The sequence below is a fragment of the Cottoperca gobio genome, chromosome 10 (genome assembly GCF_900634415.1).
Source record: "Cottoperca gobio chromosome 10, fCotGob3.1, whole genome shotgun sequence".
NCBI classification, from domain to species: Eukaryota; Metazoa; Chordata; class Actinopteri; order Perciformes; family Bovichtidae; genus Cottoperca; species Cottoperca gobio.
The window spans coordinates 2,802,476-2,819,850 of NC_041364.1; the positions used below are offsets into that span (position 1 = coordinate 2,802,476).

The 17,375-nt window shown below is 43.4% G+C and overlaps 1 protein-coding gene across 1 annotated transcript in view; it reads right to left on the reverse strand.

Moving 5' to 3' along the window:
- afg2a (AFG2 AAA ATPase homolog A) overlaps window positions 1-17,375 on the reverse strand; it is a 104,828-nt gene that overhangs the window by 12,625 nt on the left and 74,828 nt on the right. The window contains exon 16 of the mRNA XM_029442082.1: window positions 4,694-4,858. Coding sequence (XP_029297942.1) covers window positions 4,694-4,858 — 165 coding nt within the window. The remainder of the gene's footprint in view (window positions 1-4,693; window positions 4,859-17,375) is intronic.

Consider the following 17,375-nt stretch of genomic DNA (forward strand, 5'->3'; position numbering starts at 1 on the left):
CACCAATTTAAATCCAGTCAACAGGGAAGCTGCAGTAGTGGTTCGCTAGCAGCATTTCTCATGTGGTTACAAAAAAATTAATACTTAAAAAATTGAGTTGGAAAGTCGAAAAGACGTCCTACCGAGTTTAATTTGCTTGGAGCCATAACAATCTCTAAAGACGGATCATTTCCAAAAGAGTTTGCAATACTGAAAGTCTCTCTGCAGGATCCCTGCTTCTCCGATTCTTCACTGGATTCAGCAAAAAGCTTTACGTAGCCGAAGACGATGTCAAGCAGTTTCTGAAGCCTACATAGCAATTAGGGATCAGACACAAGTACATGTGCATGTGTTCACTGAGAATCCTCCGTTTGGAATTCAATCTTTGAACATTTTTAAAAAGTGTTTCAGGGATTCAGCTTCCCAGCGAGGCTACAAACAAGGCCTGGAACTGAGTCAGTGCAAGTGACAGGTTGCAATAAATCTCCCAGGTCTCTTCCTGTCAGGGCTTGAACATAGTGGAGTAGCATCTTAGTAACACCTTCCTTTAAGAGCAAGTTAAGAAGTTCTTCTTCTCCTCCTTCACAACACTGGGATTACAGTATCTAACGTTGCTTCTGTTTAGGAACGTGATGGCAGAGGTGAGGAAGGAGAGCCTGCAGCAATGTTCTGGTTCGAGTGTGAGTAAAAGGTGTGTGTGTGTGTGTGTGTGTGTGTGTGTGTGTGTGTGTGTGTGTGCGTGTTGGGAAAACAGATGTCCCTCGCGGCAGGTAGGAAGACAGGTGATTTTAACAAGCTTCTACCTCTGAGCTGACAACAACTGTGTCCTCCTGCATGACCCCCCCCCCCCCCCACCTCCCACTTCTCTTGACCCTGCCTCCCTCTCCTCCCAAACAAGTCTGAAATCCCAGGAATGTAATTAAAGTCAAAGCTTCAGGTAGTCCGACTGCCAAGACTGAGGGCCCGATGGTGCATCACCTCTACAACGATGTGGGAACCGTCCTCAAACACTTGAGGAATCAACCCCCCCATTGAGTCTTCATAGGGAGAGATAGTAAGTACTGTACTGTAAGTAATAATAAAGATTGTAACGAATTACCTGAACATTTTGGGGCAGAAATGGCCTAATTATAAAATAAACCTTCCTTGCCTCATTATAAACCAGGGGACCAGTCTAATCCCTGGACGTGTAAATACAATAACTCTCTGAAATATGCAACATAATGAACAAACACCACACACCAATCCTTCAGCCTGTCTTGTTCACTGTGTCCCCTGCAACTCGTCAACACTGTCACGTGACTAGTTTCAGGCCGTAACACAATGAGGTTGGTTAAAACTTTACACAGACGACAGGCCGTTGTTGCATAAAACCCTAATAGAAGACGGCAAAGAAAACTCGAAGAGCCCAAACCAAATCCCCGCTAAAGCTCGGCGATGACACAGACTGCAGGTGACAGAAGATTTGTCACACGACTGCAAAGCCTCCGTACGAGCAGTCGACAGACGAGAACGCGAAGCAAGCAAGTGAGAACGAGACAGCGAGAGACGGAGCGAGTCAGCGACCGTGTGTCTGATATGAAAAGTGAAACTGGACTCTGCTTAGCGGCCTCCAGTTTCAATAAGCATCTCGCTGTTGATTTACGAGGCCCCCCCCCCCCTGGCAGCTTGGGGCTTGACGCACGGCTGACCGATGCTCGTCGGCTGCGGCTCACCCAGCTGCCTGCTGCATTACCAGGTGGCATGCCAAGTCAAATATAATGGCTCAGTACTCTGTCACACACACGGAGAGCTCCTCTCTGAGGCCACGCCACTTGTTCCTCCCAGATATGTGTGGGACAGGAGCTTGTCATGATACTGGCTAAGAACTGTAGAATCATACAGGTTATATATGCAATATACAAATATCTTATTGTTGAATACAGTTAGAAAACAACATGATATCTGCTGCCTGTACAGAAGGGTTGAGATCAGAATTAGAATCCAGAGCAGAGTGATGTTTTCATCTTCATATATTATTGTCAGAATGCATATTTGATCTCAACAGCCATGTCCTTTTTAATGGTTTTGGATACATTTGTAATATTTTGGGAATGTATCTTTGGTTATTTAACAAACGGGTGACAGTTGGATTAATATCTCTGTGTCTGTATCTGTGTGAAAACTGGAATTTAAAAACACTATTTGCCTTTTTGCTATAATTAGTATTTAGTGAAAGGAACTGATAATCAGCAGCTGATCCGTCTCATTGCTTTTCACTCTCTTTTAGCAGAAACATTTTCTGAGTGGGTAACATTTACTGTATTTACTGCATCCTCAGTTACTGTAAACTGCGGTGATGGGTGTCTTCCTGCAGCAGGAAACACAAACACGTGTGGGGGGAGAACATCCACGTGAAAAAGCAATCTTTAAAAATTTTTTTAAAGAAAGGCAAACTATTAGCCTTTCAACTCAAAAACAATATAATAAGTAATAAGTCACATATAACAGAGACATATATGAGTGCAAGAAGAGCCAGTCAAGATGTGAGCAACAGTCCCAGTCGGTGTGTTTGGACATTTACTTGTTTATTTACTTGCTGATTTGTCCTCTGGGGCCGTTTCCTTGTAAACACAGCATTATCTTCGGTCCTGTGTTGCTCTGCTATCTGTTTCCTGTTTTCTCAAACTTCCCGTCAGTGATCATGGGAGTTTAAAGTTTCATGTCATCTAATCTGATCTATAGCGTTGGTATGTCAAATATAATATGTGCGCAGGTGAGACCCGGCTCTATTTTCTGACATCTCTTTGACATTTTTGTGGGGTTTCAAGAACTCAATGGCAAGTGACTGCAAACCTCCATTCCACAGATGAGACACTGCAGCAGAAACCCCGATGTCAAGCACAACACCTGATAGCGGGGGGATTGGTTTCTGACTGCATACCTCCTCCAGGTGTATGCCTGCTTTAGGCTGCTTTTTCTTTTGGGTGGGGGCTGCAGAGATAGGAATCAGGGAGCGAGCGTACACTTTCAGGATATGAGGAGGCCCTACAGATAACCTCAGACTGCCCTCAAGAGGATCATAATGTCAAGAGAAAAGATGGAAAGTAACACCTCAACACCTCGCTCTCCTGATCAGACTTGATTTTGGAAATGATAAAATAGTTTTCTGAGCGTGTTGAAAGAAAGGTTGGAGTGCACACATGCACGTGTGTGTGTGCATACGTGCGTGTGTGTGTGTGTGTGTGTGTTAACTGCAAGTGTAAAAGGACTTAAAAACCGGGTATCAAATCTTGAATAATTCTCTTTAAGATTACATATATTTTTACTCTGTAGCACTTTGAGTTTTGTTTATTCAAATGAAAAGTGCGCTTATAAATACAATTTAAAATAAATAAATATAAATATATATATTTGTGATTAAATGTGGAATAATCAATGAAAATAAATTATTTATTATTTATAAATGAAAAGCTTTTACAAATTCAATTTGAGACTTCTACTTTAAACCAGTGAGAAGAATATGAATAAAAATCAAATAAATAATAATAATAATAATAATAATAATATAAATATATATATATATATTTGTGATTAAATGTGGAATAATCAATGAATCTTTTTTATTTATTATTTATAAATGAATAAAAGCTTAAAAAAATTAATCTTTTTTTCTCTAACTTCTACTTTAAACCAGTGAGAAGAATATGAATACAAATCAAATAAAGAAATCTTTGATGTAACAATAACTACTATGGCTCTTACTTCATGTTTCCATGTAGGACGACCACATCGCTTATAAGAAGATGGAGAAAATTCTTTCAAACGCTTGCCTCCTGTACAATCTCAGGCAGTCAAATGAAAGACACATCACAGATCCTTCTGTACACGGCAGCACTCACAACCATGCTGCACAGAAAGCATGACTGGGACAACAATGAAATCTGTGTTTTCAAAGCCTGCCAAGGAATGCTCGGGTCGGAATCGTTTAAAGACGGTTGTTTTCTGAGCCTGTCAGAAGACCAGCATAACATTTCTATCATATCCGTGACCCTTGAAGTCTAAATATACAGCTGGGAGTTTTACATTCAGGGGGAAAGATATACTGTACATCTTATGTTGTATATCTATGAGTCACGTTGAAGGTCAAAGACAAACATGATTTCTCTGACAAAAACCAAGACTGATGAATCTGCAGAGAACCAGACCCCGTGCAAAAAACCTCTCAAAAGCTTTGCTGTAAATAACACACACACAGAGGCTAAAACCTACAAACTTAAAGTTGGTAAATGAGTTTATTTCTCCTAAAATATGGATTCTTTTGAAAATGTTGCTCGTTCTTCTCAGTTTCTTAGTTATTTGTGTCCTGGAAGGATGGTAGCAGAATCTCTGCTCAAGACAATGTGAATCACGCGGCGGACAAATGCAAATAGACAAATCTGTCACACAAAGAAGTGTTTGTACGATCACTCCCATTCTGCTGTGAGATCACGAGGGCGCTCTGTAACACAGTACAGACACGAGACAGACATCACGGAAAAGCTACTTGGGGTGCAGAAGTCAGACGGTAAAGACGTAGGCTTGTGAATGCAGTGTTTCAATCCTTGAGCACTGAAGAACATTCATGAGTTGCATTTACTGCGACGTTTCGACAAATCTTTTGCTCGTCCCAGTGCAAAAGATTTGAATCTTTTCCTGTTGCACTTATAAATCAACCAAAGGAAATGGAACTCACCTCGGCTCCAGAATACTTGCTGGTCCGAGTCACCAGGTCATCAACTGACACATCTTGGGCCACAGGCATGTTGCGGAACTGGAGAGAAAATATCTCCCGTCGGGTTGGAGCATCTGGAAGAGGAACATAGACGATTCGGTCAAGGCGACCTGGACGCATCAGAGCCTGCGGGACGGAAACAAACAGTGTGAGCCTCTGGTTTACGCCACGTATTTAACAAATTGTCACATACGCTAATCAAGTTAAGACTTGAACTCAGTAACACGTGTTCAATTCAACTGAAACATACTTCTTCTATTTAGTTTCCAGCACATTCTTTGTACATAATCACTTCAGGGTCACAGAAATAATGCCAAGACACTACGTCTGTGACCTTTGACATCCCTGCTGCTTGCTTGTTATGGTGGAGACCTATGAACTGACTCTTCTCCTGCGTTGATTGCATACTTCTTTAAAAAACGGGACCATGAACCAAATGCCTAAAATGCAAACTGTGAAATGTACGTTTTCCACGTCTAGCAGCGTGGAGACAATGTTGACGTTATCTGATAAACCCTCCACTTCCTACAGATCACATCTCCGTGACCCCAAAACAGTCCTTGAGTACCCAAAGCTGCCGCTGTCTCGCTTGTCAGACGTCATTAAGTGGCAGGCGCCTCTCACACACAGACAGGCAGACAGACAGACGCATATGCAGTGTCTCCGTTCGCTCTCCTCGGCCCGGCCGTGACAAGCTGTGGTATGGAGGGGTATTGTTTGGTTTGGGTTGTGTATCCATTTGACCAGCCAGCCAGCCAAAGAACAGCAGGATTTAAAGTTACCAAAAATGCATTTGACTCGCTGTGAATTAGCATTTAATTTATGTCAGCACTTGCATGAAGAATCAACAGAAAAACAAACATCAACTGGAACTGACAGTTTCATTGTTGTTCTTCCCCCGAGACTCAGTGAGGCCTGGTTGTAAAGACAGTGCAGCTCCTGGCTCTGGGCCAGACAGGCCACAGCGGGGCTAAACCCCGGCGAGCGGAGACGAGGCAGGAGACACACGCAGACGCAAGCCATGCAGGAGGTCACGTCAGGAGTGATCAGTGAAGGTTGGAGGGACCGGACCAGCAGCCTTTGAACTCTTGTTTACATAGACATCACACTGCTATTCCTGCTTCTCTGTATGCACCACGTATCTCTCAGGCCTGCCAGCCTCCTTGTTTCTTTTATATGCATAGTGTATCAACATTTATAGCATATTAACCTGTTTGCTTGATGGCTGAAGCAGGACAATTGGCAGAGGTTAATCATTTCAGTACAACCCACATAATGCTGAAAAAGATCAATGAAATGACAGAAATATACCAAAGTCAAGAATGAATTTTGAACCTCAAGTCAACATGGACAAGAAGTCCTTGAAGTACCTAGAAACAAAGCAATCTCTCTCAATATCAAGGGATGTAATCAAAAGCTCCAGAATAGCTATTAAATGGAACTTGCGTTGTGACTGTTTTGTCAGCTGCTGCTTCTAAGTTTGACAGTCAACCTCAATGATAAAGAGAAACATTGTGAGTTGCAACCCTCTACAGAAACCATGAAACGGTCTTTGCCATGTTGAAGTCTGTTTACAAAGTGTGCCGGATGCATTTTGAAGAGTTTTGTTTTATGGTTTTCTTTATTTTCCTTCTGGATAACCAATTCCCCTTCACTGGGGCGATGGACAGTTTTCCTGCCTTTTATCTGTTGCTTTTTTTGTGTTCCTGTGCATGCGTGTGGAACACGAGAGGATGGAAACTGGAGACAAACATTAGTAGCTACCCGAAGGTAACCACAACAGAGCCATGGCTGACAAAAGGAGCAATGCATCATGGAGGAAATGTTCTTGTTTTTCAGGTCACTGGATTATTCCACTCGTTTGAGGAGAGGGTCTGGCTGTGAGTGACAAACCATCGGCATAAAACGGATGGACAGGAATAACGTCACCGTGATTCAAAGCAGGGAAAGGATGGCTGCTGGGGAGACCTGCTGGGAGATGGATGAATAGCAGGTTTGAAGGCTGCAGCATTAAATTAAAGTCATAAGGGCTTGAGACTTGTGCAACGTGATAGGATGTGTCTGGCAAAACAACTATAAAACAACACATGTGAGAGTTATTTCGATGTCAAGGTTCTTCCCACAGGTTAGTGGGTATTGTAGGTGTGTGTGCAAGAGGTGAGACGGGTGCTGTGGGGATTGCAGTCTGTGGTTGTTTGTGACAGCAGATCGAGCCAGTCGCGGCAGTGCGTATTGCACTATGCAGAGGACGTGCCAGGGACACTTCCTCAGTTCCTCTCTGTGGAAGAGTCTGCCGGCTGCTTGCCAACACAAACCTGCTGACCTCCGGCTAAATAATTCACACAGATGGACACTCCCATTCACACTGACAAACAAATGCATGTAGCATTCACATGAATACACAATTCCGGTAAACGCTCTTCAACTTGGTCTTTTTCATTTTGGATCCATTTTTCAAGTGTAGAGACGCTGCTGGCTACTTTATCAGCCGTTAATTCTCCCCGCACACATAATGGAGGAGTGCCCGTGGCTTCCAGGCGCTCAGGCTCCAAGGGTTCCAAGGCGCTCCCAAAAAGCAGAGCCGACCCTCAGCTTTGAGACTGCTAAACTCATCTGACTGCCCTGGAGGGAAAGAAAGGTTTTTTTTTTCTTTCCTCTCAGCAAGAGCAGGGGGCCCATCCATCACTTAACAAGATACACTTCCTGTTCTCAAGGATCCGGGGGTGGGGGTAGGAGAGGAGGAGGAGGAGGAGGGGAGGAGAGTGAAAAGGAGGAGGAGGAGGTAAAGGGGGGACCCCGAGAGACAAATACTTGGCTTGGCATGTCGGGCAAGCGTTGACGGGCTCTTTTCGTAACGGCATCATTCCACCTGAAGTCTTGGCTCGACTGGCATCGGGCAAGAGAAGAGGGAGGGAGGGAGGGAGAAAAGAGAGGAGATGACAACAGCCAGACCAAAAGACCCAGACAACCCACTTGGAAGAACTACAGGACCAAAACCCTACAAACAAACACAGATAAGTGGCGTGGGAGACAGAAAACCACCATCGACAATATGCAGTAGGATAAATTCTCTGTTTTTCTTACACGAGTCTGCATGACGGATCACATCCACCTTGTTGCACCACTGACATGATAAGCATCATTACACATGAGCCATTAGTAATTAGAAATGCCCCTAGGTAAGAAATACCAACTAGCTTTAAGTCAACATTGAAGGATTCATACATCACTAAATCTGGGTGAGTGCAGAGAAAGACCAAGCAGTACGCGATGGTGAGAACGTTGTGAAAAACAAGTGGAACCTACGCTGGATCAGTCGAGCTGATCAAAATACACAAAGAGAGAGAACAGCTCTCTCTGCGGCAAGTTTCACTGTCGATAACAACAGTAATCATTCCAGGCATTGCAAGCCTCCTCAAGAAGTGATTACCCTCTAATGACAGACGACTTCCTATCTGTGAAGGCCGGTACCTCTCCCTATCCAGTGAGGAATGCTGGGAATCTTCTCCTTGGAGCGTTGTTGCTGAGCACATTCTTGGCCAGCTTCAATCTGACCTGCTCTGAGCTACGTCTGCAAACTGTTTACAAACGGACGCCCACACAATTCAGGTGTCTTATTGTTAGATGGAAGCTTCGACACGATGCGGCTAAATCAAGATCGTATCTGCCATCTTGCTCACACTCCCTGCAGATCAACAGAAAAATGAAAGGAAACACTAGGTCCATGACACTGAACATGATGACTAAGTTCTTCCCCTGCACATCTGGTGGAGTCTCTCTTTTAGTTAAAAACTCTTTTTGTTGGTGCTTTTTCCAACGTGCAGGATGATAGCCGTCTGGCTGAATAAGTGGCTTGCCCGAGGAGACATGAGTTGACTTTGTTCCCTGCCTAAAAGCATTTGCTGTATGTGGTTTCCTAACCTGTCAGTCCGCAATCCTCAGCCTTGGTGAGTCATACCGACTCTGAGATGGGCCACCCTGGATTTATGCAGAACACACACCAAACAAAAAATGCAGAGAGCATGATGGGAAGCAAACGCTCACAGAAAGGTCAGAGAGGTTTACTTCTGGAGTTCACATTTGGGAAATAAATACAGGGTACTGACGAAATGCCAGCAAATGTTGGCTATCATCATATTAAGAACAATATTTTAGGTATTATAGTAATTCTACTTATTCTAGGCTGCCTAAAATGTGGGATTTGGCAGCCAATGGACAACAAGGTTGTCCCTTGATGGATTTCCCATTTTCTTTAGGGATAATCCCTATTTCAAAGACATAAGTCTTAAGGCGTTGACAGACTTGGTCCATTCACTTGAATCCAGAACCAGGTTTGTTTTTTACGTGTTTTGGGAAGGAGTTTGTTATCATAGATGAGAATCCTTCCGATCTTTACATTCGTTGTGCACCACGCATCCATCGCTGTACCGCAATTATGGCACTTCTGTGTGATACGCTCTTTACTTTTGTCCTGCTACCACACCAACAGCAACATGATACCGACATGGCTTGCTGTGCAGTGTGCATTAATGCAGCAGAACCATCAAATGAGGTGCACTTCTTTTAGTTTAACAGACTCGTAAAACTTCCCCAGACAAGTGTTTTGCACATTGATCTCTGCACTTAACTTCACACCAGGATCAAGCAGCCATGACCTGAAGTTATTGCAATGATTAGTCTAATATGTGTGGATTTTCCATTGCGGATACACACTGTTGTTCGACTAATTGTAAAAAGGTACATGGTACGTGTGAACTCCAGGACCTTTTTGGAGGCGAACCCTCATACCACATTTTGAGAACAACCAAAATTGGACTTTGCTTTTTCAGATCTTTCAAATCCCACATATATTGACATGTAGCTAAATCAGATTTATACTATCTACTGAAGAGTTTTGCACACAACATCTTTCTAAAAAGGTGACTTTGGACGAGGCCAAGCAGTTTTCAGAGGGACATATGTCATATATGTCAGTCCGGATTTTGATGTGGGAGAGGATCAGAGGAGGAACAGAGTGGGGAGAAAGGGAGAATAAATCAGAGAGAGAGGGGAGGGGACAGCAGAGCAGAGAGAGAGGGATGAGAAAGACAGGGGGGAGAGTGAGCGAGTGAGCAAAAGAAAGAAAGAGAGAAGCACAGTTGGCAACCAGTCAAAAACATGAGAGGCTTTCACTCTGGATTTTGCCCTTGAGTCAAACTTGCATCCGGCAGGCGAGGCCACCGTGTCCAAGAACCAAATAACTCTGCCGCTGTTAACCCCATACTGTCCCACATTGCAAAGCCAGGAGGAAGTCAAGATTTGTACTTTCAAAATGAGGTATAAACCATTTGAGCAGGTGATATTGTTTCCTAGAAAATAACTACTTTGGCACGGTAGAGCAACCCATTTGGAGAGAATTAAAAGAAAGACTGCAAATTATTTAGTATTTCCACAAGCATTGCACAATTACATCGCCAAGAACAAACACATGTCGTTGTGGAGGAAGATCGTCAAACTGATTTCAATCTGTTTTATACTTTAAATTTAAACTTTTACTTTAAAACACTAATGGGCTTTACAGCAACATGAATGTTTACATGTTCAGCAACCCACTACATTCTATAGGAACGCCTATATACTGTAAGAGGATGATTATGTGAACTGTTTTTATGTGATGAGTACATTGTCCTCACCAAAGCAAAGGTTGATATTTGGAAACAAGATAGTCTGAGAGTGCAAATACAGGTTTATAAACATGTAAAACAGAATGTGAGCGCACCAGAACTGACGGTAGTAATCCCTCATTTCCAAAACAAGTGAGTAAACTGTCTATAAACTGAATTTTGCAAAGAGTTATTCAAAAATATCTTTGTTTTATCTTCCTAATAAATTTGGCTAAATTGGGGCTTTGTTTAAAACCTGCGTGATCTTTTGACTGCTCGTGTTTCTTACCTTCTTTTTGGCAAAGTCATTGTGACCTCAGCAATTTACTTAGTGAGTATAGATAGTGTTATTATTACTGATAGGAATTGGTTACGGAAATAAGAGCTAAGCTCTAATCAACTGTTTTTGTCTTTTTTTGCTTTCACACATGCACAGTTTGGTGTTTGTTTTCATCCTACAGTGTCATGAATTTACACATTTTCATTTTTAGTATGTGTGGCCCCAGCAGGAGTCAGACTCCACAGAGGTGTGTGTGTGTGTGTTTGTGTTTGTGTGTGTGTGTGTGTGTGTGTCTGAGGGTGGGTGTTGCTGAGCATAGGGTCATTACAGAATTAGATGTCACACCTCTTTTACCTTTTACGGTGTGTGTGTGTGTGTGTGTGTGTGTGTGTCACAATCATATGGAGACCAGGTGAAGAGGCTGAGATGAGGGGAGTAAGGGGGAGAAGAAGTAGCAGCAGCTGTGTTGCTCTCCTTTTGGGTCTGGGGTGGAGGGTGAGGTGAGGTGGTGGTGGTGGTGGTGGTGGTGGTGGTGGGGGGGGGGAGGTTCTGGGGGGCACTCACACCCTACAGCTGCCCCGGGGGCCGCAATAAAGTCCCTGAATCTGTCAAAACAACCCCAACTGGCCGGCCCTCACACCTTCAAGAAAATAAAAATGGCCATTGCCAAAAAGGCAGCCTTATTTTGCTAGGAATTGGTGGGCAGAGAGTGCGTATGTGTATGTGTGTGTGTGTGTGTGTGTGGTCACCCACCAGACAAGAAAAGGTGAAGAAAAGCAGAGGAAATTAGTCCGAGGCTATGTTGAAATGTCAACTCATTGGAGCCCGAAATAAAAAAGCAGTAAAGCGGGTGCCATAAAATACATGTATGTTTGCTTTACAAAGAGGCGTTTCCTGTGAGCTGTCTGCAGTTCGCAGTTTAATCCTGCGGGGCCTTGCGTTCGGTGTAAACTCGCCAGGTCTGGTTTCCATAATCCGCCCGAGAGACTGTGGGCAACATCCAAACTCCCCGGTCAACTCGCTGCCTCAGACAAATCAACAGAAACAAGTGGCGACCAACTTAAAAAAAAAAAGTGATTCTGATTTTTTTTTCATTTGTTCCACCCAATCTGAGCTTTCAATGCCACTATCACCCTCACTACTGCCCCCCCCCCCTTATAATACTAGTAAATCGTTTGTAAGTAAGTGTGTATGTCCAAGAGTGTGAGTCGAATATGAAGGAGTGTAATTCTCTGAATTTCAACAGGCACAGTCCAACGACAAAAAGTAATCAGTGGTGTGTTTGTGTCGACTGCTTTCATCATGTATTCATTTCTCAATCAACAAATTAATCATTTTGTTCATTAAACTGTAGAAAACTGTGAACAAATGACCATCACAAGTTCAGGAAGCCCAACCGTCGTTTTGTCCGACCAACAGTCCCTAGTTATCGAAATAGTTGCCAATTAAATATAAAGAAATACGGATTTATTATTAAATATTTCTTTAAATTTTCTCATGCATACTGTAGAATCAAGATTGGCATTTTACACACACCTCCCATCCCCTTCCTACACACACACACCCACACACACAGAGCCCCCACTTCTCCCCAGACTACAGACTGCAGGTGCCAGGCCCACCTCGGGGTCCCTGCCGGGCTCTCGTTAGGCCTGGTGCCATTCAGGCGGCTCCTAACACGCAATCCTGAGTGCTTTGTGTTTCTCTGACAGCCCTTGTCGTCCTCTTCATGTAGTGGTGAAAAAAAAGAAAGAAAAGAGGGATTATTGCTTTAACAATTTGACAGAGGCACAAGGCTGAGTTTCACTTTGCACCTATGGCAAGTTTAAAGGACTGCACCATTGTTGTTGCACGTGTTCCCCCATTTACTACAAATCATATGTTCATATTTTAATTTGAGGTTTTCATTCAATCCTATATTGTCTAAAAGTATTATTAATTATTAACAGTGCAGACTTTTCAATGTAGGTGTGAATTGTCACTGTGATACCTCAAGCAAGTCTCTGCAATACTATATACTGTGGTGACATAAATGGAAACAAATAATCAAAAATCTCAAAAATATAAAACACCTAATGCAGGCATGGTTGGTGAAGATAGATACAAAATTATAGACTCTATACAATATGGACGTAGTATATGTTTCTGAAGAGCTGTTGTGAAGCTCCGGCCGTCGACATCTCGGATAATCCAAAAATGGGCATCGTCAGTGGAGTTGGGGCGGGCCTGGGTGATGCAGCAGATCAATACTAGTAATAATAATAATAATGCATAACTTAAAGTCTTTATATAATAAAAATAAAAAGCCGAAAGCAGAAGATCAGCCACATGCTTTGAGGAAAGCGTCTTGGTTCAGTGTTGCATAATATGTTGTCTGCACCGATAAAATAAACTTATTTTGCAGGCCGACTTTGCATCACATATTTTAAAGAGACTCGAGCATTGGTGTCAGAAAAACAGATTGATAGCAGCAGGATACTGTTGCGACACTATAGAGTCTTAAGACAAAATCAACACCAGCTTTATCAACTGTACTGTAATCAACACCTCCTTAATCTCCATGGCCCTCATCATCATCATCATCATTATGATCATCATCATCATCGTCATCACGAGGCCCTGCTCAATGTCGGCGGAGGCCACGGACAACCTGTTTGCTACTCCCCCCTGTGAGTATAAACAAAGGCTTCATATTAAGGAATGTGTGCAACACACACACTCACCCTAACAAAAAAACACACACACACTCACATATGCTGCCACTCATAGATACTTACCGAAGAGGCAAACATAAACAGGCACGTTGCTGAGTGACAGAGCCGACTCGACCGGATAAGTTTCCACTTCCGTGAAATCTAAACATTAGCTTGTTTACCCTCAATCTTGAGCTGAGACTGGGACCGGGAGTGTGTGTCTCTACATGTAGGTGTGTGTGTGTCCAGACAGAAAATGGTGGACGTATTAAGAGAGACAATGCCCCAAAACTGGGAGACTCTGTCTCTCTGTCTCTGTCTCTGTGTGTGTGTGAGTGAGATGCTGAGTGTGGGTTTTCGTTTTCAATCTTTTAAATTTTTTAATGATTTAATTTGCAATTTATTGGTGATAGTTTGATTTAGTTTTTACTTTTGGTGAGTTTGGGTGTGGTGGTTGGGGTGTTTGTGGGGTTTTCCCTTGCCGGTGTCACGCCAGTCAGAATTCACCAAGCTGACGAGGAAGCACGGTATAAAGATCTCAGCCGGCTTCCCGTGTAGTGTGGATGATTATGAATATGTCATTTTTGCGACTTCGTCAGTTATGAAGTGTTTTGGTTGCGGAGAGGAGGGACACACCTGCGAGAGCCTGTCCGAGGCGCGGGGAGCCAGCTCCGTCTGGTCCAGGAGGGGCAGCGGCTCCGCTAACCTTGCAGCGCCGTGCCACTGCTGTGTCTGACCTGGTGTATGAGGCAGGTGGTGATGTTTCACAGGGTGTGTGTATTAATGATGTACAGAAAAGTGAGGAAAGTGTTTTGGGTGAGGCAGGTGAAAGATGGGTGATAAAAATGAGCAAAGAGCAAGAGCAAACGGAGACAGGTGAAGTCAGTAAAACACAGGTTGGAGAGGCAAGTGAAGTACAGAATAATGATACAGTGGAAAAGATGACATGGGGCGAACAGGTCGAGGAGGCAGAGATGGAGGAGGAAGTAACAACATTAGAGGTAAAACAAAAGGCTGCTTCAAAACGCAGGAGAAAAACAAATAATGCTTTAAGTGAGAAAAAAAAACCTGCAAAGTTGGGGATGCGGGGAAACAGGGGCAGGCAGATGAAAGTACAAGTGAATGTATACGGCTGAAAGTTAAAAAATTTCCTCCAACAAATGAAAAATCAACATGGGGTAAAAGTGGAGGAATACTTTCCAGATTTGGCCCTTTTTAATATCTCTGCCAGACTCCATATGAGCCAAAGAGAGGAGTCTGGCCTCACTGACCAGGAGGTTTTTAGATTAAAGAAGCTTGTGCTAAAAGTGAAAAAACAAACAAACATTGAAGATGTCTATCTTAATTAATTAATTTGTTTTTATTTTGCTTTTAACATCTCACTTGCTATGGATACTTTTAGAGTGGGTGTTTTAAATGTGAATGGAGCCAGAGTTTGAAACAAGAGACGCACAGCGACAGTTTTAATGAGATAGACTGGAGGAGAGAGTGGGAAGGGGAAGTAATTTTAAGCCACAACATTTCTCTTAGTGAAGGAGTGGGTTTCCTCTTCTCCAAGTCTTTTACTCCATTCTCACTGGAGGTCAAGCATTTTATCGAGGGGAGGTTGCTTTTAGTTAAAGCAAGGTTTGACCTTTTTACAGCTGTTTTTATAAATGTATACGCTCCAACAATCGGTACAGAGAGAAAGCTGTTTTTACAAAAAGTTAATGTTTTAAATGGCTGTGCCTCGGAGGATTTTTTATTCTTGGGAGGGGATTTTAACTGCACAGAAAATGCATCTTTAGATCGCAATCACGCAATCCAGCGTCCCAGAATGCTCTGAGGCAGCTGGTCCACTCCCATGGCCTGGTGGATGTATGGAGAAGAATGCACGCAAATGATCGACAGTATACATGGTCTCACCACCGAGATGATAGGATTTCCTTAGCCAGGTTGGATCGTATTTATTGTTTTAAACATCATTTTAATATCTTTAAACTGTGCAGCATCATTCCGGCTGGTTTTACAGATCATGCTTTGCTTTTATGTAATGTTTTTATTAGAAACATAAAGCCAAAAAGTGCATATTGGCATTTGAACTCAGTTTTAACTTTTGAAAAAAAAAATAGACAGGTCCTTTCTGGAGTGTTTTTAGACAGAGGAAGTGTGATTTTAGCAGTCTTAGGCAGTGGTGGGACCATGGTAAGACTGAAATAAAAATGCTCTGTCAACAGCACACCCTCAATGTCACACAAGACATTACCAGATCTATTAAAGACCTGGAGGGTTATATAGTGGAACTAGAAAGAATTAGTGAGTCCACAGGAGATCGAGGATATATTGAAACCCTCAAAATTAAGAAAATGGCTCTAGCCGACGTTAAAGTACAGGGTGCACTGGTCCGGTCCCGGTTTCAAAACGCCACCGAGATGGATGCTACCTCTAGCTTCTTCTTCAGCCTGGAGAAAAAGAACGGACAGAAGATGGTAATCCACTCACTGCTCTCAGACACAGGGCAAGAAATAACGGAACCAGATAAGAATGCGAGCTGTGAGTATGTGGGAGTTACAGGCCTCCCTGCAGGGTATGCAGGGACGGCGAGCTCCCAGTATCGACGGCCTAACAGTTGAGTTTTTTAAGGAAGGACATCTTAGGAACAGATGTCCTAGAGGTTTTTAACGAGAGTCTGGCCTCTGGTTCCATGCCGATGTCCTGCCGTAGGGCAGTAATAACACTTCTGCCTAAGAATGGAAACCTGCAGGACATCAGTAACTGGCATCCTGTGTCTTTGCTGTGTGTGGATTACAAGCTTCTGTCCAAGGCGCTGGCCACCAGGCTGGGGAGGGCTATGGAGCAGGTCATCTACCGGGACCAGACCTACTGTGTACCCGGCAGTTCCATGGTAGACAATGCTTGCCTAATTTGGGATGTTTTGGAGGTCTCCAGCTCATTGGGCATTAATACTGGTCTGATTTCTCTAGATCAGGAAAAAGCTTTCGACCGGGTTGAGCACAACTTCCTCTGGAAAGTGATGGAGAAGTTTGGGTTCAGCCCTGTTTTCATAGCTAAGATCAAGGTGTTGTACAATGAAGTTGAGAGTGTACTGAAGTTAAATGGTAATCTGTGCGCTCCTTTTAGAGTGTAGACCCTGTGTAGAGGGGTCCGGCAGGGCTGTGCTCTGTCAGGAATGCTCTATGCGCTTTCCCTTGAACCTCTCCTCAGAAAAATACGCTCCAATTTGCAAGGTCTGTTTTTACCGGGTTTTAATGGCAAAATTGTTTTATCAGCTTATGCAGATTACATTATTGTTATTGTTAGAAGCCAGAGGGATGCGGACATTTTAATCAATATTGTGAGTAGTTTTAGTGTAGCATCGGCAGCGAGGGTGAATTGGAAGAAAAGTGAGACCCTCGCTGTTGGTGAGTGGCGTGGCGGTCTCCCAGTTTTTCTCCAGAGCCTCACCTGGAGAACAGACAGATTTAAATATCTTGGTGTGTTTTTAGGTAAAGAAAATATTGTCCAGAAGAACGTCACTGAAAAGATTGAGGGAAAGCTTTCCAAGTGGAAATGGCTGCTCCCTCAGATGTCTTTTAAAAGGTAGGGTTTTGGTTTTAAACAACCTTGTGGCATCCCAACTGTGGCACCGTCTGACCTGTGTAGACCCTCCCTCAGGCCTGTTAGCCAAAATACAGAAACAAATGGTGGATTTTTTTTGGGATGGTCTACACTGGGTGCCACAAGGGGTGCTGTTTTTATCCAGAGAGGAGGGGGGACAGGGCCTAGTCCACCTGGCCAGCCGAACAGCCACTTTTAGACTCCAGTTTTTACAAAAATATCTCACAGGTCCGGCTGATTTGGTTTGGAGAGACGTGGCCAGCTGTATCCTCAGACGCGTGAGTAACCTGGGGCTGGATACTGCTCTGTTTTTAACTGATTCTAAAATTTTTGGGCTGCCTCCGTTTTATCAGGGTGTTATTAAGTGTTGGGCCCTTTTGAACCATAAAAGGAGCCCAAATTCTGACTCTCTGTACTGGTTGTTGAAGGAG